This window comes from Dicentrarchus labrax, unplaced genomic scaffold, assembly GCF_905237075.1.
Source record: "Dicentrarchus labrax unplaced genomic scaffold, dlabrax2021, whole genome shotgun sequence".
Taxonomy (NCBI): domain Eukaryota; kingdom Metazoa; phylum Chordata; class Actinopteri; family Moronidae; genus Dicentrarchus; species Dicentrarchus labrax.
This window is the reverse complement of record NW_026136705.1, coordinates 16,385,488-16,406,321: the sequence shown is the minus strand read 5'-3', so window position 1 is coordinate 16,406,321 and position 20,834 is coordinate 16,385,488. Positions and strand designations below refer to the sequence as shown.

At 40.7% G+C, this 20,834-nt stretch overlaps 2 protein-coding genes across 6 annotated transcripts; one reads left to right on the top strand and one right to left on the bottom strand.

Moving 5' to 3' along the window:
• The first annotated feature begins 701 nt into the window (after nt 1-701).
• dnajc18 (DnaJ (Hsp40) homolog, subfamily C, member 18) lies at nt 702-7,734 on the top strand. Its single transcript, XM_051401186.1, has 8 exons — nt 702-1,287; nt 1,997-2,165; nt 2,342-2,487; nt 3,991-4,197; nt 4,604-4,716; nt 5,053-5,162; nt 5,275-5,447; nt 5,856-7,734. The coding sequence occupies exons 1-8, from the start codon at nt 1,161-1,163 to the stop codon at nt 5,978-5,980; spliced, it is 1,170 nt and encodes a 389-aa protein (XP_051257146.1). The 5' UTR covers nt 702-1,160; the 3' UTR covers nt 5,981-7,734.
• A 945-nt stretch (nt 7,735-8,679) lies between these two features.
• Nucleotides 8,680-19,753, bottom strand: LOC127364049 (bromodomain-containing protein 8). Of its 5 annotated transcripts, none has more exons than XR_007884967.1 (18): nt 19,239-19,753; nt 18,718-18,814; nt 18,090-18,159; nt 17,910-17,959; nt 17,663-17,785; nt 17,488-17,568; nt 17,309-17,373; nt 16,451-16,593; nt 15,774-15,956; nt 14,331-14,421; nt 13,864-14,013; nt 13,369-13,529; nt 12,118-12,377; nt 11,900-11,992; nt 11,745-11,813; nt 11,209-11,543; nt 9,715-9,759; nt 8,680-9,510 (listed from the first exon to the last, which is right to left on the bottom strand). XR_007884967.1 is itself a non-coding variant. In XM_051401171.1 (18 exons), the coding sequence occupies exons 1-18, from the start codon at nt 19,279-19,281 to the stop codon at nt 9,451-9,453; spliced, it is 2,067 nt and encodes a 688-aa protein (XP_051257131.1). In that variant the 5' UTR covers nt 19,282-19,753; the 3' UTR covers nt 8,680-9,450. The 5 variants fall into 5 exon arrangements, 4 of the variants coding, with proteins under 4 accessions (XP_051257131.1, XP_051257134.1, XP_051257132.1 ...); XM_051401171.1 differs by having other exon boundaries at nt 11,261-11,543; XM_051401174.1 differs by lacking the exon at nt 9,715-9,759.
• Between the last annotated feature and the right edge of the window lie 1,081 nt (nt 19,754-20,834).

The following is a 20,834-nucleotide window of genomic DNA, read 5'->3' as shown; positions in this document are numbered from 1 at the left end:
TTCTAACTTACACCTTCACTTACAAGCAAAATACAACCCCTTAAAAAATAAATAAGTGTCTGACTCATGTACAGAATATTTATTACACTTAAAGTTGGTTTCTGTATCAGAATGGTCACACTACACTGTAGTGACTACAGTATCTTTCATCTAACTAAATCTGTCTTAATGTCATGGCGAAGTGTGTATAATGATGTCAATGACCAATTCTTACACATATGAAGACAGTTTGCCATTTATAGTAGTCCGTATTAGCTAAATATGGAGTTTTGTTGGTCGTTTTTGTTTTCATTAGGCAATTTGAGATTGCTTTTATTACATTTAAAGGTCCATCCAGTTCATCCCTGCTGTCTTCTCATTCTGTCACTGCAAGTCAAAGACAGAAATGGCTAAACTGAAGGAAAATAAATCACTTATCAGAACATCAGTTTTGTATATTATGCTTCTGCACATGAATGCATTACAAGCAAGTGTCGGAGGTACGCCTTTACTGAAAGTCATTGAATGCAGCAGCAACATCACTGTACACCTGTTTATGTTACTCAACCTTCTGGGTTTATAGTAAGTACAATTATGCAATATATACCATAACAACACTAACTTGCTAACAAACAACCGAGTAAACAACACATTGACTCATATCACTGTCGGGGTTTCTGCAGACTTCAGAGCTACAGGATGTGACGTCGCCTCTGTTTCGCCTCCACCTCCTGTCCATCACAGCTGAGGAGAGCCCAGTTTAATCTGAACAGGGTGGCCCTTTAAACACCTCCCCGAAGCCAGGCAGCAGAACACAGTCGATCTTTCAGACTCTCAGCTTTATTATTTAAAAAAAAAAAAAAAAAAAAGGAAAGAAAAGATGGCCCAGCTGCAGGCCAGTTTACAGCCTGACAACAGCCGCCATCGTCTGCGAATCGGATACTGCGAGGGACTTTGAGTGACTGCGGGCTCGCTCCTAGCTAACGTTACGCAGCTGTCTGAAACCGAAGCTAATCGGCTACCTAGCATTAGCGGCGGCGGGCTCGGCTTGCCATATGATATTGACGCACATTGCACAGGGACAGACCTCTATTAGACAGCGACTGGATCCGCAAAAGAAAACAAAAACATAACCCCCCGCCCCACCACCCCCTCCCTCTTCTTCTTCCCGTAACGTTGAAATGGACAAAGACGAAGCAGACCGGCTGATAGAGAAGGCGAAGCTGTGTTTACGGTCGGGGCGGAAAGATCGGGCGCTGCAGCTGCTATATGAAGCCCAGAATATTTACCCCAGCACCCGGGCCAGAGGTAAAATGAGCTGACGCACATTCTGCACTGGCAGTGTGACTAGCTTAACGTGGGTCAACTAGCTTTCTGTGCACTGGTCAGCTGGTTAACTAACTGTGGACTTTTTCAGATTCAAGATGGGTGCACGGAATTGCTATTTTTAGACGGGGGGGTAAAAAAGTGTAAAGGCTGTTCAGGCTGCATGCTGAAATGTTAGTGCTGTTATTTGCTCCCTTCCCCCTTTACAGGCAGCACTAACAGGCTGTCTCTCTCTCCAGTTGCTCTCTACCTTGCCTAATTGCTTTTGCAGTAATGGCATCATAACCAGGGTGATTCCGTTGTCATAGATTGGTTGTAGCTCACTATATTAAATCTTCATTCTGTTTTTTTTTTGTTTTTTTATAGGTAGACATATAGATTGGGGTCACATGTGGAAAGGAAAAAAACATAAATAGATGAGTGGAGAAACACTGAATGGTTGGATTTTGGAGTCTCCACCACTATCATAAAAACACAGAATCAGGTGGAAGAAGGTGTTCTGGAGGCTTATGGGGGCCAACATCCATACTGAGATACTCAATCACTGTTTTTCTGTTTTTAATTTGTCATCAATCTGTATGTTCAGGCCTTACCATGTATATTTATGTTGGCCAGTAACCCTGATTCAATTTAAATTGTGATTTTGAACATTTGACCTGACTTGAACTGTGTTCTTGTTGTTGCTGTACAGTGCTGATAGATGCCATAGTAAAGAATGGAGACGCCACTGCTCCAGAGGCAAACCACGTGCCCCCGCCAACAGGCTGGAGAGACGAGGATATTAGAAACAACGCAACAAGTAACGCGAGTAGTGATGAAAAGAAGAGCTACACCGAGGACCAACGTCAGGGTGTTCTCAGGTGCACAGAGACTCTTTACTCATTTACATTTGTGTACATGTAATCGCTATTGCGTGAAGAGTATACACACTTCATATGACCTCGTATGAGTCGGAGAGAGAGTTAGGTTTAAGCTTTAAGTTCAGGCTTGGTGTTTTGTTTTGTTTTTACAACCATTTATGCTTTTGTTATTGCAGGATAAAAAATTGCAAGGACTTTTATGAAATCCTTGGTGTTACCAAAAACGCCAGCGATGAAGATTTGAAGAAGGCGTACAGGAAATTGGCCCTCAAGTTCCACCCTGACAAGAACTTTGCTCCAGGAGCCACAGATGCTTTCAAAGGTACGACTTTTGGCAGAGGAGAGAGAACAAACTGCTTTCTTCTGCGAGCTGCAATAGCGACAATTCCCTTATATTGTTTTTGTATCTAAGAAAAAAGGTCCTTCTGAGCACTACTCTCGCATAATGGCAAGCTTCTAATGATCCCACGACATTCATTCGTGTCATTAAACCAGAGGTCATAGTCAGTTCAAGAACAGCACCGTTGTGCTGGTAGTGTCGTGTTTAAACAAACATCAGCAGGCGAGAGGCTTGAAGCTGTGTCATCCAGTTTTACCAGTTTTAATTAAGTTCAGAAATTCTGTGTAGAGCTCTAAGTATTGATTCATGGCAGGGGTTTTCAAACTGTGAGGCGCACCTCCCTAAGAGGGCATGGGTGAGTTTCAAGCGCGGTGCGGAGGAAGAGACATGAGGCAAAGATGCTGTATGAGGTCAAAGGGACAACAACGGAAAGTTAGTCACTGTAGTTTGGCCCATTCACCATCACCGTCTGCACTTACAGGTAGCAGTAATGGCTGTGACACACAGCACACAGAGGCAATTTAGGGACGTTAACGCTCAAATACCACCATTTTTGTGTCAAAAATAGGCAAACTTAGTCAAATGTGACACAAATATTTTTAGATTCAGTGGGACTTACACTTCAGGAAGATGAACTCCAGTGTCTTTGAAAAAAATATCCATAAATCTGCTTAGAAATCACAGAAAAGGATGCTCCTCATAAGTCCAGAACTCAGAATTACAGTAATCCAGTGATAGCTGTCTGTACATCCACGGGTACACTGAAAACAGGAACTGCTAATGGCTAATTTGGCATACTTTAAGTTGAAATGGTTGAATAGAATAGAATCAACTTTATTGTCCCAAATGCAGTCATACACAGTACAGCCTATAATGAAAATTGTCCTCTGCATTTAACCCATCCTAAGCACTAGAAGCAGTGGGTAGCACAGATCTAAACCAGTGCCTTGGTCTCACCGACTGGAGAAATTAACCTAATATAACATGTTTTGAAGGTGGGGGAATCCGGAGCACCCGGAGGAAAACCCACGCAAACTCCACACAGAAAGGCCCCGCCCCATGAAACCCAAGACCTTCTCACTGTGAGACGACAGTGCTAACCGTTGATGCCAGTTCGCCAAAGTGTAAAGAAATATGGGTTAAAAATGACAGGGCCCAACAAGTCAGTGCTAACTGAATCCATCCAGCAACATTATACTTCCTGTTTACATTCCCCAAAACGTAGGCTTTGATTATCTGCCAAACAGAAGTTTGCCAAACAGCAAATCTGTTAAGCTATCCCTCATTGTATATCTACTATTATATTCCTGTTCTCTCAATACAAACTTTATTCATGCTGTACTATACACATACAGTATATATAATAGGAAGGGGCAAAGTTATACCTGTGCTTTATTTTAAGGGATGCCTCCCAGCATACTATATTTTGTATACACTCATTTGAATGTGTGCCACAAACCAAATGTTTCCCTCCTCTCCCAACAGCAATAGGAAATGCATATGCAGTGCTGAGCAATCCAGAGAAGAGACAGCAGTATGATCAATACGGAGATCAATCCGCGGCTTCGAACGCACCCCAACACTCCACCCACAGTCGCCATGGATACTACCGAAACTTCCACAGAGACTTTGAGGCCGACATCTCTCCCGAGGAGCTCTTCAACATTTTCTTTGGAGGAAGATTTCCCACAGGTGAGCGGTTGTGTGTGAGCGTTTGGTTGGATGAAGAGTATCAGTAATGACTGCAGTCGCTTGAGCTCTGCGGACACAGCATGTTAAAAGGAAGGGTTATGAATAAGAAGACACTGCAAGGTCACCATTTCATTATCATGTATAAAGGAATTGTTGCAACCCAATTTGAATTTTTCAAAGATAGCGGGCATGTTGGAATGGAAAGATGAATGAATAAATGTTTCAGATTTTTAATTTCATCTTAAATTCTCTAAATTAGTGCAATCTGTTATTATAATTATTATTATTGTTATTATTATTACGGTTGATCTCATTTAATGTTTGCGTTAGCTGTAGTTTAGTCATATTACCTACTGTCTTATTTTGGAAGTGCAGATGCTATAGAACTGCGTGTGTCTCTGTACAGGAAATATCCACGTGTACACCAACCAGGGAGCCTCCTACTCTCAGTTCTATCAGCCTCGTCGTCGACGTGCTTATGAGAGGCGCGAGGAGGTGGTGGAGGACAACCAGAGTCAGGTCAGTGACTCATAAAACATAAAGACAATTCCATGTTAAACAACCAGAGTATTATATTGGGCTGTTATTGTGGAGATATGGCATTATTTTAATCATTATCATGCACTGGTGAACCATAGTAAAATAAGAGTTTTTGAGGGGATGCATTTTTAACATGGCTGCAGCCCTGCAGTTTCCCCTAATGTTAGATTTCATGTACTTTGCCTTTATTGCTAAGGAAGCTCGTGGTTGGCTTCAAAGACACAAAAGTATTGCTGGCGTGAGTACAGTGTATCAGTGCAGCCTACATACAGTATTATATGCTTTGTAATCTGTGCTGATTTTATCTTCCCACAGAACACCTTCACAGCGTTACTGCAGCTTCTCCCTGTGCTGGTGCTAATCCTCATATCAGTGTTTACTCAGATGATGGCCACTAACCCGCCCTACAGTCTCTTCTATAAGCCGTGAGTCTGCCGTGCCACTAACCTTACCACAATGACATTTTAACAAATCCCCGGGTCCCACCGTGGTTGACACCACAGTTTTACTGAGTACTATTATGTGTTTGTGTTTCAGGGCCATGGGGCTGGTGGTGTCCAGAGAAACGCAGCACATGGGTGTGCCGTACTATGTGGATAAGAGTTTCGAGAAGGAATACCGCGGAGCTGCGCTGGACGAACTAGAGAAAACTATTGAGAGTGATTATATCGAACACCTGCAGAACAGCTGCTGGAAGGAGAAACAGCAAAGTACGCGAGCAGCTCATTTGGCTTAGACAGGAAGTTAGTTTAAGTTGTGGTGCGGGTATCACTGACTGATAAAGCTCAATCTGGATTTATATTAAATCTTTTATACTGTTTCTTGTGACTTAAGCAGACCCTCAACTTCACATTGCATTACATTGCACGTTAAATATAAGGCTAGCAGGTAACAGTTACTTCCTGGAGTCTCCACTGGTTGCACGGCAACTGGTCCTACTAGTCCTGCACATAACCGCCATAAAACAGTGAATTGACGTTGCTGGGAGGCAGATTTTATAACCACTGGACAGAGCCAGGCTAGCTGTTTCCAGAAAGTCAAACTATTCATTAAAGTGTAAAAAGGAATTATAAATAGTTGTGATACATTTTCTCTTATCCCTCTGTTCTCCTTTCCAGAGTCAGACTTGGCAAACCTCGGACAACTGTACCGAGATGAACGGTTAAAGCAGAAGGCAGAGTCAATGAGGCTGGACAACTGTGAGAAACTGCATCGATTGGTCGGGCGTCAGAGAGCCAAATGAGGACTGCTGCTCGAGAGGAGAACACAGTTTCTTTACAGACTTGTGTAATTTATCCAATCTGGCCACTTTGTAAAGAAATCTCTTGTAGGTACAGCGCAGTCAGTGGGAGAATATGCCGCTGGAAACAATGTGCCTTCTCTCCTCTTTGATGGTAGAAAATAAGAGTTGCATGTTCGCTGCCAAACCCTGGCTGTTGTGGCAGCAGCATCGAGTGCAAACTCACTGTGGCAGTGTGTATGATGTCTCAGCCTTTAAACTTTCTTATAGAAATGGCATGACATATTGGGTCTCCCTTTGGGGTTACGAAGGCAGTCGTATGTTCACACATACACATTTTAGGTTTTGTAGGTTACCGTATTTATTTTCTTCAATGTTTTTGTGTGTCGCCCCCCCCCCGCTGAAATTTTAGGTGTATTTATTTAATAGTCAATAGAGTGAATGTTACTTGAGCATCTTGGCTCATCTTTTTTCTGTAGGAAGTTATTAAGTACAGTGACTTAAATAATACTGTAGTCTGTGGACAAATCTTGAGAGCTTCTGTACTGTGAAATGACAGAGGACCTTTTATTTATTATTAAAACATAGACAAATCAGACACTAGAAAGGACTGTAACATCTATACTGTGGTTGATCAGGCAATTTGACCTCTGGCCCTGTAGCAATAGGAGGCACAGTAGAGTAACATTTTTACAAAACACCACACATTAATGTGCTTATTCTAAAAAAAGGTTGTACTTGCCAAAAGAAACCACCAGTCGTCTCCTACAGTAGAGCTTCCCTATGCACTACTGCTTGCATAGGTGTTTATTGCATTGGTCATTAAGCTTCTGCCATTCAGGATCCAGTGTTTTAGCCGCAGGCATATTTTCAAGGTTTAAGAGTGAGAAATTACTGTTGTGTGTCCCAAAAAAAGGCCATGTTCTTAAGTAGTTTTGATTTGTCACAAACAGGGAGTCCACTCTAACCATTAAAGCCCATTCACAGCTCTGCACTGTGTTCTGTATCTGCAAGGCTGTCGATGGGGAGGGGGGGATCATTAAATGGCATGCAATACCTTCTAAACCTTCCTAAATCATGCACAAGCTTAAATCATTTTGTTCTCAAAAAAATGCTTTTCGGCACATTTTAAAACCGTTTTATAAATCCTGCACCTTTTAATTAATAGGGATGTTTTGTATAGAAGCCACACTTTGATTTGAAAATGTCATCTTAATCAGAATTATCAATTTAAAACCGTTTCTATTAAACATCGCTGGACATGAACAACTTTGTCCCACAGCTAGGAACCAGGATTGTGACTCGTCAGGTCTTGTCATAAGTAGGACACTAACTTTGTGGAGGTATTAACTTTAATTCTTCATACCAACCCCAGATCATTCAAACCTTATACATACAATTGATACTCGTTGCTGTGCACTAAGACTGCCAAACTGCCTTAGCTGTTCTCATACTTGTGAAATATTCAGGTTCATCTCAAGCACTTTTAAGTTCATATTTAAACCTGTGTTCCTTATTGTTACTGTTGCATGCACCCTAGTGAGAGTGTTTTATTAGTTACATATAATTTATTTTGTGCAAACACATCTTCATGACTACTGACAAACTCAATTATTAGAATATCCAGGTCCACACTGTAACTCACAAACATGTCAAACCTTTACTGTGATACACAAAAATCAGGTTTTGGTATCAGTCAGTTTGGTAGTACACTTGAGCAACATGTTTTCAGCCAAAAATTAAAGATGTAACCAGAATATGTTTTAACCTGTGTGATTCGTTCTTTTGTGGTTTGAATGCTTCGTTTTATTTAGCGATTATTGTTCGATACCATCATTAGAAGACTACACTATATTATCTAATCCTACTTGAGATATAAGGTTAGGTAGTCCATTTATGTAGACTGATAATCAGTGTTAGTTGAAGATGTTTGACTTATTTCACACATCAGATGTACAACTTGAGATAGTAGCTTACTTTCCCTGTTTGACAACTAATACAGATTTACTTCTGTTGATGCCAATTGAGAGATGTCTGGATTTAACAAATAGAAAACAACTTTGTTCATCCATTCACTTTGTCAGTCAGTGCAGGTGGTCATAATGAAAACATGTACACAATGTATTTGCACAAAGCAATAGTTGACAATAATGTGGCATTGGCTCTGGTCCAGTAAAAGCTATGAATATGTTTTATTGATCAGGCCAATTTACACAACACTGAACATGACTAAACCAAAGCCAAATGCAAAAAACCTTATCATCACTGGTCGTACACCAGAGTGAGAGCTTTTGTGGAAGATGGTGTGTCCCATCGCTATGAAACGACAGATCAGAGGAGTTCTATAAAACAACAGTAACTTATTGCTCTTGTGATACTCGCTCTCAACAGCTTCGTGACATGTGGCCACTGCTGCTTAAACCCATTCCTGAGAATCTCCATGCTTTTTCCTATCAACATACAGTTCAATAAACACCAGTGTCATGAATAAGGCAAAGCAGACTTTCATATTTTTTAAAAAGTATATGAAATGCCAGCTAATTAAGAAGAAGATCAAGCCTTTCCTTGCTCACAACCCATGCATGAACAGTATTGATTTGAGAGGAAAAGGTAAACAAATAACTGCCATGGTTTCTGCTCTGGTGTGTTTTGTGTTGGTATTGTGGAAATGTTTTGTGCACATTCAAACTGAACATAGTGGGTTGAGGGCTCTTTCTGACATTTTATTGTTCAAACATTTTAAGTCCACAAAACAGTTCATTGACGTGACGTTTGCTCAAAAATACTGAAAATGAGTATGCACGTAGGTTCTGTTTCACAATAAGTGTAGCGTAGATAAAATCAATTAATCACAAACGATACAGCCATATTTAAAAGTGATCTCAAAGTTTTTAAAATTAGAAAAAAGAAAAGAACAAAAAAACTCAACCGATTTCATACCAGCAATGACAATGTTGTTGAAATTAGTATGTGTACCCCTGATCATTCAGAAATTCTAGGTTAATCGTACTCTTTGGCCTCTGGTTTTACATATTGATCACCAACATGGTTTATTTCTTTAAATCAACCACACTAATCTGAGATTCAACCAGGTCCCCTGTAGGCTTAATTTCAGACCATTTGTAGGCTCGGAGTAACTTTTATCTTCATTTCTACAACCTGATGTAATTTAGAGCAGGATAAGTCTTACTGATCTGCAACTATGGGAAAGCTTTGACCTAGTCTTTCTGAATGCCCCATTGTAATCTGGGATTATACAGTATGTAATCCATGTCTGCATGGCTGTCTCAGAAGAAATGAGAGCTTCTCCACATCATAGTCTACCCATTTAATGTAGAGTGCAAGTGAAGGCTACACTGCACATTATGCAGGGTGAGACTCTGTGCAAATGACAGAAGATACGTTCAGTCTTGTGGTATCACACCTTTCACTTCAACTCAGGGACACTGTCAGATCATTTTCATACTGCATGTTCATTTCTTCATCTTGAGGTCGGCTTCTATGGCACAACGGCGCCCTCTGGTGCCGCCATCCTAGAGTCAAAGAGAGGAAGAAACTGTTAGGTGGGAAATCTATAAGGCCACGTTTAGTCTCCACTCAATGTATGTGACTGAACTGACACTAATGTTTAAAGTTGTGCTTCAAGATATTAAAGCCACGTATGACTTTTATGCTTTGTTAGAGTTCAGCTCTGGAAAAAAAAAGACAAGACAAAAAGGGAAAAGGAAAGTACTTACAAAAAGAGAAAGAAGGAAGGCAGGAGAGGACATGGAGACAGTGTCCTGTAAGAGGAAGATAATGCATATCAGAGCTGCGACTCAAAAGAGCATTTAAAGTCTCAAGAGGAAGAGAGGAGAGAGACAAAATAAAGCCAAGAAAGATACAACACAAAGTATATTCAGCACAACGAAATGAACGACTGCTACATAAATTGGTATATTGCCATGTGGCTATTTTTAAACTTTTACTCTTCACTTCCTCACTGCACTGCAATGACACTACGTATCCACTTCAGGCAGTTTTTAAGGAACTTGCCAGCATGTATAGCTCATTAACTACATACAACATATACTACAGAGATATATTCTTGTCAACCATTTTTCAAAGCTTAGCAGTTTTCCAATCATCTCCTACCTTCCCGTCAACCACTGGTTTCGGTTAACATCAGTACACTATGAAATATCAACACCCAACACTTCAGACAGGTAAATTGTCATCCAAATATTCAGGAGTGGGCTGTTGCTATTTCACCTGCTAACAAGGTGCTTCAGTAACAACTTGATACTAGCTGACTAACTGGAAAAAATCTCCTTTATTTCACCACGTGTTTTGGCGCAGGGCCTTCTTGAGGATGGATTTTACAGAATGTGTAAAAAATATCAAAACCTTTAGTTATCCTGATTTTGTTTAGTTAAAGTTACAAGGTGTGGTATCGTAATGTAGCTGTAATGTAGGTGTTCTCACATTGCTTATTTGTTTCTCTGTACATGTAGCGCAAATCTCCAACATCAACATTAGTGGTTCTTCACTCAGTCACATTAGCATGCAAAAAAGAATGCATCTTTGACAAAACAAACAAACAGAAATTAATGTGATCATCAGGCTAATAATATGCCTGTTCAATTTCATACTGTTTTTGAAATTAATGGAAAACAATAGCTTTCTTGAAGGTAGAATATCAATGTAAAAACTTACTAATGCTTTGGTAAATAGTTGTCAGTAATGTTCTTTACATTATTGCATTATTACATTCTTGCCTACCATCTTTCAAAGCACAACATATGATTTAAAATAAATATCTTGCCTACTCGTCGACCATTAGTTTGAGATACACACAGTAATCTCCACAGTGAACAATGTCTTACATTTCTGGGGAGTTATCTTTGTATAGTAATACAGTCAAAGTTAATCCTTCATCCAAGATTAAAGTCAGCTAAAAAAAAAAAAAGTATTGCATTCATGCACTGAAAACTCAGAGGAGAGCAGAGATAAACAATAAATTAATATGTACATTGTGAAAAAGATAATTTGGTGGATTCTTGCATAAAAAAGTTGACTTCTGACAAAAAGATTTTCATTATGATGGATTACATGTCTCTGCAAGTTGATTTTGATAGCACATGAAACCAATGGCTACCCTAAAGATTATCAATCTAAAAATGAATGTCATGCTTTGGAAAATGGCAGGCAGATCTACTTTCTTCTACCTTTAAGTCAGCCTGTTGTCTCACCCTTGTCTCTTCTTCTGTACTCTCTGCTTTTTTCAAAATTCTAGTGAAGCACCTTGTCAGTAGAGTCCTGTTTGCGTGTGCTCTCACGGCCCCTCAGGCTTTTGGCGCTGATACCAGACTCTGATGTCTCCATGATGAGCTGGGTGGCTAGAAACTGCTGGATCTGCTCCAGGACGTCACGCTGCATCTCCAGGGCCATGTGGTACACGTCATGATCCAGGCTGTTGTACATGACCGCATTCTGAAACATCAGCATGATGTCCCTCTGGAACTCAGCGGTGGTCCGTATCAAACCGGTCTCAATGTTCTTTTTTATGGTGGCCAGGTCCATTGGCCTGTAAAGGTGAAGCACAAAGAGGCGGTTAGTGTTGGCGAATGTCAATAATCCAATGTCGTCCAGCAAAAACAAGGTTGTTTTTGTTAGTGTCTGAAAAGACATTCTGCATGAGCAATATGACAAGTAACCTCTACAATAACCTTTAGTGAAATGAAAATAGCCATAAAATATAACCACAGCAAACATACGCTGTGCTTACCTGTGCACAATACTGTGGTACCCAGGTGCAATTTCATCTGTTACTGGCTGCAGGAAGACATTTGCATACCTACAAAACAAATCACATTACATCTGTTTTTAGTGATGACACCATGAATTTAAAAAAGGAAATATATCAGAGCGCCATATTCTGACCTGTGATTGGCCGCTGCACGCCACACCAGCATAATGGCTTTCTTCCAGATCTTGTGAGCTTGTAGAGCTTCCAGATCTTCACTGCACACAGAACTGCACAATAATGGTATGTGAGAAGAAAGATGGCATCAGAAGGCAAGTACTATCAAGCAGAAACAGTGAGAAATTTATGTTGCTAATTGACAGTTTCTGCATATGGCTGAATGCGTTTCACTCACAATTGCGATGAGGCAGGGCTGCTGGGGATGGAGTCTGCGGTCGTGTGGAGCTGCAGAGAAGAGGAAGCCGTGTGGAGGCTGTATCCGTCCTCGCTCTCGCTGGCCGCAGGTTCTAGCTCCATTTCCCCATCTGGCTCTGACAAGAATCCCTCACCCTCCTCTTCTCCACACACTTCTGGCCCGTTGACCTCATTGTGCACTTTAGTCCCTGAGGCATTCTGTCCTCGCCCAACACTTATTCCATCCTCAGCCTTTCTCCCCTGCAAAGATGGTGGAGAGATGCGGAGAGATTCAAACAGAGCTCGTCGTGCAGGAATACTGTGGAGCTAAGCACATTTTTCATTTCAGTACAGCAATTACAAGCATCATGTTCGCACTGTCCTCGTTGGGTGCTATACCTTGGGATGCCTTTCTGTCAGTGGGCTATCTTCTAACACTGAGTCTGCCAAGATAGTAAAGACGAATAATAAGAAGGAAATGGTTATGCAAAATGCATAGTTACATGCAAACTGCATGTTATGAAGCAAGTGAAAACTAGTATTTATGCATGGGTGTGCATACCTCTGTGGGGTTTAACAGGTCTCTGCTGTGCCCGCTTCTCACTTTTTATGGTAACATCCAATGAAATTTGGCTTTTCTGGTGCACCGTCTCTCCAGTCACTCCCATTGCCTCAGGCTGTGGAGGCGCTCCAGTGCGGCAGTGCTCCAAACTCTTTGAGTTGCATGAGGATGAGGAGGTGGGAGGAAGGCCCCTCAGTCCCACGAATGCTGTGAGACAGTTCTTTTGACTGTTGCACATAGAGGAAAGTGAAGCTGAAGTCCCACTATGAAGTTCTAACACTTCTGTCTTCCCCTCCAGGCTACTGTGAAGAGACGAAGACTGTGGGACCCCTGTGGGCACTGCGGGGTGAGACTCATGGGGCTGGAAAGGCCCAGCCTCCCAGGCACCAGACAAAGCATGGCCGTTCTCCTCACACAGTGACAGAGCAGCCTCAACTGCAGCTGCATCCAAAGCCTCTGCAGTCTCATCTGCCTGTAGAAGAAGAGATACGACTCTATTTCTTTTCATAGCTCGCCATGTCCCTAAATCTCAGCAGTGATGTTGGTGAGTAAACTAGATTAATGGCCAAACAAGAAAATACCCACATTTTAAAAGAACTTTCCTCACGCAGGCATTATAGATGCTTTAATTTATCCACAGTTGATCTCATTTGCTGCACAAATATAGAGACATTTTTGCAATTTTTGCACCTTGTCCTCAATGATGGCGATAATGTCCCCAACTGTCTTCAGATCCAGCTCATCTCCCATGTAGGACACAGTCACATCCTCCTCACTGAGCTCTGACACCTTATCCTCTGCAGAGACAGGCTCGCATCCAGGGGGCACAGACGGCACCATCACATCCATCTCTGCAAACAGACATTTCTTTTTTCAAAATACAATTTTAAACTAGCCGTAGTAGCAGTAGCGAAAGAATTAATTGTATATTTCTATACAGCATACTTAACTCAAGCTTTATCCTTAGCTTGTATTTATGTTTTAACCACAATGAATCTAAACTCACATTCGCATTTATCTTTGTAATACCTGTTACCTTAACATTTAACATTATATTACATCTTTGAAATTGCCAACAAAGTCTGAAATTCTCTTGCTACAAAGCAGGTGACATCCAGGATGTGAGAAGGTTTAGCCTGCGGATTCAGCACTGAGCGGTTTGGACACGGGTCAAAGTGGACGGACCTGTACTTGCTGAGGCAGCAGAGTCAACAGGAACGGGAGTGGCAGCAGAGAGAGGAGCACTGGAGGATGAGTCTGCACTGACCATGAAACCTAATGAGGCACAAAACTGGGTGGGACCCGCCTCCAGGAGACGAGACAACATCGGGGCACCTGCCATGCAAGACACACAAATTGCAGAGTGCAGACAAACAGCAGAGGCTTTCAGCTTTCCAATGTATGAGCAAACAACTGAGACAATAATAGCATTTTTTTAAAGAAAACATACATACATTTAGGATTCAAATACAAAGGAAACATAAAAGATGTCCCTACAAATAAAGGTAGAATTATTTTGTGAGGCGTTTGTTTTCACTTTGAAATATCAGTGTAAAGAAAATGAAATGTACACACTGTACACACAAACAAATAAAACAATAAATACCCAAATGGGGTGAATACGTGATCACATATGAACACTGTATCTGTACCTGTTGCCTGAGAGAGAAGTTGACTAGGCGGAGCCAGCTGCAAGTCATGTGCTCCTGTCATATTACCAGTGGGCACGTCACCCTCCCCAATCTGAGATATAAACGAATACATGCATGTCAAACATTTTACATGTAATTTGTCTGTTTTCTTCTACATGAAGTGCACATCAAGTATCATTAATCTCCCAGCTTGTATTAAAAATAACTGCTGACAAATAACTACAAATCCATCATGTAAAGTATAATTTTTATAAATAACACAAATCAGAATGACTACAATCCCTGTGTGTATGTTTTACATATTTTACATTATAGATTTTAGCTTACAGCCTACAGATAACACTGCATGTCCCAGCAGAAACATTACCAGAGGAATGTGAGGAGCAAAAGATTTAGTAAAGGACAAACTTATTCTGACATGTTGGGATTTCACCAAACAAGTCAGACAATTCCAGGAGTCAAGTGTCCAGCAACCATTCAAGAAGAAACCTCAGTCAGGGACAGAATGAATGACAGCTGCTTGGCTGCAATGGGAAATCATACCATACAGGAACCACTGATGACATATGACAAAAAGCTTAGAGGAAGAAAAAAAAACAGCCACCTGCAGATTGCAAGGAGAAGCCTGAGAAACTAAGAGGCAAAACATTTAGTGGTGCAACTCTATATGTTAACTATAATGCAGACTTATGAACTGTAACACAAACCAACACAATTATAGTCTTAAAGTCATAAAAAACAAACAAATGCAAAATAGATGTAGTGATGTGTTAACTGTTAAATGACATATTTTTATTTCTTCAAGTCAACTTCTTTCAAGAAAACAAGTCAAAATGTTTTCCTGACTGGATGTACTGTTTCAGTGGTACAGCCCTTTAAGACTTTTAGGGGTAGAAAGAACAATCATGTTTCCAAAAACAGGAAACTTGTATAATAACTTGTAAGTATAGACTTCATAGTGCATATTCACACATAATAGAAGCAATAACAGGACAATAACCAAGCATATTCTGAACTCTGCAATGGTTTCATACAGGAACATGAATGACCTTGTGTGGCACAGCCTGAGACAACACCTGAAACCCATTCAGTTGTTCACACATGCATATTATCCAACTTTAGAAAAGCTTTAGCAAATCTACTGAGAGAAAATCCTAACACTGAGAATGTCCTGAGGTGAAAACAGACTGGACGTTACAAATCCAATGGCATTTCATAATTAAATACATTTGTAAAAATGACTGAAATCTTAGCACAATGGGCAAAAACAACCACAGCTACCAAAACCACACAACAGAATGAAAGACACAATGATCAAATACTTCCTAAATGCACAGTAACTCTACAAATGATGAGATGAAGATGGGATCACCTGCAGACTCGGAGATATTAATTACAGAGCTTGGCACTGTCGGCATAATACAATAAGTCCCCTCCACATACCAGTCTGGAATTTGTGGCCAAGATACTGCCTTTCTTCAGTAACTCTGACAGGAGTGGAGATGGTGGTGGTGTGGCTTTCTGGCCCTGCAGCTTCTTTTGGGTGGGGTCATCCAGAAGTGACCCGTGGCTGATGTCAGGTCCAGAAGACTCAGAAATTGTCATTAATCTGGCTGATCCTGAAGCCTGGAAACAGAGAGAGGGGGACATGAAGTCACACTGCCATACCAATCCAGGAATGCTTTCAATTATGAACTCTCTAACGTGTCTCTAATGTGTTCCTGGGAATTACTAAGAATATTTGCCCCCTTTCCAAAAGATAATTAATAAAGCCATAATTTCTGTTTTTATGCCTAAGTTCCTTAGTTACTTTTAGCAGCTAAAATTTTATACAAAGGACATTTTAAGTGTTTTGTATAACAGTGTGCCATAGCTGTAGCACAAGATTTCTGGTCTTTACAATAACACGGAAATGGCAAATCACATTAGCAAATCTTAACATGTGGCACACAAGACCCAGCTCAAAGAGGAAAACTGACTGGTCTGCAGTAATCTTGAGAGAAATACAGATTATTAACACATATATTACACCAGCAAACAGTTTTAAATGTCCAAAGAGGAGTTACGATTGCTTAAAAGTAAGGCAGACCTTAAATACCTTTGAAACTTCACTGACTTACATTCTTTGTCGATGCGAGATCCAGTGTCAAGCACTCGAGTGGGTCACTTGGTGAGAACTCCTGGCTTGGGGAGCTACAGCCTGAGGGCGAATGCATGGTGATGCCAGGCACTCGCTTTGGCGTGTTCTTTGCCACCTGTCTGGCTGGAAGAGGGAGGGGCAGCATAGAGAGGATTTTCCTATCAGTCACACAAAAGCAGATTTTCAACCCACTATGTTTTCTTTTTTTTCTACAAGAAGAAAATGCCATGATTAAGCCATGTTGGCAGCGTGGCTCTACAGCAATTGGTCCAAGAATTGAGTCAGACATCTCGACAGCTATTGGACAGATTGCTAGGAAATGTTGGTACAAGTATTCACAGTCCAATCCACAGACTTCCTAGCTCCACCAACAGGTTAAATCTCAAGCTGAAGTTAAATCTGAGTTGTCCTAAAATGGCCACTGTACAGAGAACGTACCATTTTGATTTAGGTGGTGCTGATTTATCAGGGAACAAGCTCGAAGTCAGTGTTTAGTTCCACCAAATAAGAAATATCTCAAAAGTTAAATTTCCTGTGCATTTTTGATCAACTCTACAGTAATACAGTCAAAACAGCTTCACTATACAATGCTATAAATCTATCTGCCACCTCTAAAAGCTGTTACACTTTCAGCTGACGTTGAATAATGGATAATGTCTACTGCAAATGGGCCAAGAGAGCGTAGATGGAACAGCTGAGGATGTTTCAACTGAACAATTTCACTTCGTTTTTTCCACAGGTAAAGATACTATTTATAGATCATCAATTCAATTACTAAAACGTAATTCTATATCAATGTCCCCCCCACCCAAATCCCCCTTAAAAGTGAAGGAGATACCCTGATAGGCAGCATCTGTGTTTTTTCTTTTTATCTCTGCTTCTTCCTCCTCCAGTTTCTTCTTCCTGAAAGATAAACATAAAAGCATTTATTTAGCATATCACTAGAGCGGCTAATGAATAAAAGATGTACTGTACCATTGTATAAACACATCAGATAGACAGTTTGATGCTTCTTACTGCAGGATTTCTTCCCATAACTCCTCTAGTTTGGAATCTAGATGTCCTGCTTGGATGAGTTCAGCCTCTCTCTTCAGCTTCCTATGAAAACAGCACCAAGTCAACCAGTCTCATCGATGCAGTTTGATGCAACTACTTTGCTATGTCCGTGCTGTTAAACGCGATGCTTGTGTACCTGTGCTTTTCCTGTGTTTCTATTATCAGCTTTTTTAGTTCATCGATCCTGTCAGCTGTCAGCCTGCGTACTATCACATCCTCCACCGTCTCCACCACTTCACCTTTCTCACCACGTTTCCGCCTGAAGGTAACAAATGCATTATTAGTTTAAGACGTGGTTTTCTGGCATATGCTGACAATGCATTTATTTTGGCTTGTAAATCTACAAAAGCTTGCTTGAGATAAAAAGTCACTTATGCGCTCACTTTGGGGCCTCTGTTGTTTCCAGGAGCTCAGAGTACTTGGATGCACAGTGCTGTGAAGAGCCAAAGGCAAGTCAAGAACAGCTTTGTCACAGGACAAAATATAATGGGGCAAACCTGCTGCAGAGGTCATAAATTTGGTCTACGTATTCCGCTGTCGAGCGAGTTCGGGTTTTGTTGTACCTTTTGAGAGAACCAGTCAGGTGGTCGCCCAGATTCTGCAAACGGTTTGAGGGCTCGACTGACAGATACCCTGTTGAGATGATGTAAAGCAATCCAAGATGAAATACACTTTAAAGCCCATTGCAGCCCACTATTTACAGTATGTCCTGGTTACATTAAAACAATGTCTTAAGTCAAATTTCTTCTGATCTGTTTTGTCCATTTGTTTGTTATTATTATTTTTTGGAAGTCTTTTAGTTGTAAATCCATGCGAAATGTATGCAAAATTAAAGCATGGTGCAACATCATAGAGAGTATGCCAGTCCTTCACAGCAACAAACCACTACATGCCTACCTGTGCTTAATTTATCGTATTTGCGTGTCATTGGGCTGTGACAGCAACCACCATTTCAAGCACACATAAATACAACAATCCCAACAATAGATCCAACCTTATTGATTCTATCGAATCTTAAAAGATGAACTTATGGGTAAAAACCTCTGACCAGTTTAACATATTGACACAAACTACAAATGACTGCGTATGAATATATCATAGACTATGACACATGAAAATTTGTCACACAATAAAGAATCACTGACACCAGCTTTAGACTAAAGTGGCAAAAATAGAACAGTAGCACAGCACCAGTTCTGGTCTCCACTCTTCATGACAGATGTGGCCAAACACAGCTTTTCCCTCACTGACCATGGCTCTGTTGGTCCAATGACAAGTAGCTTGTGCTCTGTAGAGGGGGGGACAGACAGAACATAATGCATGCATTATTTAGTTTAAAAACGACCATGTTCAACTGATCGCCTGCTGTCTTTCTGAGGCCTGGTACGGACAGAATTGTTAAATCTCTTGAGCATTAATTTTTATATGCAGCCCCAAAGCTGCCCAACCTCGCCAGCAGGTCACTGTGGACGCATACTGTCCGGTTTAACTGATTGCACATTAAAACCACGTCGTTTATACAGTTGGCGGCAACTGGAACCACCACCAAGTGCGAACAGAGCTGTCAACTCGCGATGACAGCCATTAATCGTTGCAGGCTCCCCTGCAGGGAGCGGAGGCTGCCGTGCAGGAAGTTAGTGATAACATCAACAGTAACGACGCCGCTAACAGATAGCATGCCGTGACATTTGCTAGGTACCAGCGTTACTCACTTCCAACCCCGTTTGCCATCTTCCTGTCATCCCGACATCCCATACATCTTGGAGGATGGAAACCAGGCAATTAATAAAAACACTGGGGCGATCCGAAAGCGACACACATGAAGTGACAGACGTTAACATCAATGAATGTTTCGTTGTGGGTGTTGAGGCTCTCGGGGTCTCTCTTTGTAGCGAGCTCGCTGAATCACCGTGGTCCCTTAAAGTCTCGTGGGTCTCAGCTATTGGTAACTTAAAGATTAACTAGCTAGCTCAAATGCTACACCAAGGGCTTTTCTCTGTAAAGACTCGCTTACGGTTTTTGATGTCGCCCTAACTTCAACAGAGTCTACGCCGTAGATATGTAATACATTATGTGTATGTATGTATTATATGTCTATGGCTCACACTACCAAGTATCAGTCCGACGACAACATTTAGCTCACAGTGGTCACTAACGTTATTTATCATTTTAGCTAGCAGCGAAGTGTTGGTACACGCCCATCACAGTCGCTTACTGATGGTACAACCCTGGATGGATGCTGTTCAATATCCGTAACTTGCTCAACTCGACTCCGTTTTTTAGTTATTTTTTTAGTTTTAACTATATAAAGACGCTCCTTTTGTTTTGGCTGTAGAAAAACAACAATAATAATAATAATACTTTTTTTTTTTTTTAACCGTAGATGCTCAAATGTATGGAAGGTATTTTATGCCACCTATGGGGTTGGGCTAAAATGTATTAACACCTTAAATAGTTATGTTTAACTGTGTTTTAGTTTATTAAACTTTACTGCTATTTAGCATTTTTACATTGGAAAAACACAGGTACAGGTAGCCTATTATAAATCCACTATAGCCTACATTATATGGAAGATTTAAAATGCTTATTACACGTTACATTGATTTAACTTTTTGTGATATGACTTTTCCCGCAACACATTCAAGGGCTTTTTTCTTTAATACCAATGAGTTTACACAGCAAGAGCTACCGACTAGAAAAACTGGTTTGAACACCAGTATAACAAGGCCATATAAACAACCAGGAGGAGGAGACCTCGGTACTACGTGCTGCCTTGTACGAAATCACAATCAGAGTCAAGTTTATTGTCAAGTAGGTTTTCACATACAAGGAATTTGCCTTGGTAAGTTGGTGCATAACTATTAAACATATAAATAAAGATAAAAATAGAGAAAGTAAAAGGAGATAATCTATGTACAAATATGAAATATACAATCTGGCCAGATACTAAATGAGTGAAGACCTTTATAATGATATTTGCAACTTGCAAAGATAAAATCAGAGGAAGGAGCATTAATGTTACACATAGCTTCAGGGTGGGTGGTGGGTTTAAAAGTCAAATATGTGTAGTTGTCACCTTTACAGTTTTATGAAACTGGAACACAAATGATTTGAAAAATGTTTTAAAGGTATTTTTACTGTACCATAACATGTTGCAAAAATGTTGTGGTTTTTTCATTCGGCCACCTGCTGCATGTTGCTGGATCTCCTTTTTATAAACAGCTGCTGTAGCCAGAGGTCTAAACAAGTATTTACTTGTCCTTCAAATTATGAACAGATCATTTACATTAATAAGCTGCTTACACCAG

Coding starts and splice junctions, on each gene's coding strand:
- dnajc18 (XM_051401186.1), top strand. CDS start 1,161: ATGGACAAAGACGAAGCAGACCGGCTGATAGAGAAGGCGAAGCTGTGT. Junction 1,288..1,996: donor CCCCAGCACCCGGGCCAGAG/GTAAAATGAGCT, acceptor GTTGCTGTACAG/TGCTGATAGATGCCATAGTA. Junction 2,166..2,341: donor CAACGTCAGGGTGTTCTCAG/GTGCACAGAGAC, acceptor TTGTTATTGCAG/GATAAAAAATTGCAAGGACT.
- LOC127364049 (XM_051401171.1), bottom strand. CDS start 19,281: ATGGGATGTCGGGATGACAGGAAGATGGCAAACGGGGTTGGAA. Junction 17,960..18,089: donor CTGACTGGTTCTCTCAAAAG/GTACAACAAAAC, acceptor GGCTCTTCACAG/CACTGTGCATCCAAGTACTC. Junction 17,786..17,909: donor GAAACAACAGAGGCCCCAAA/GTGAGCGCATAA, acceptor TGTTACCTTCAG/GCGGAAACGTGGTGAGAAAG.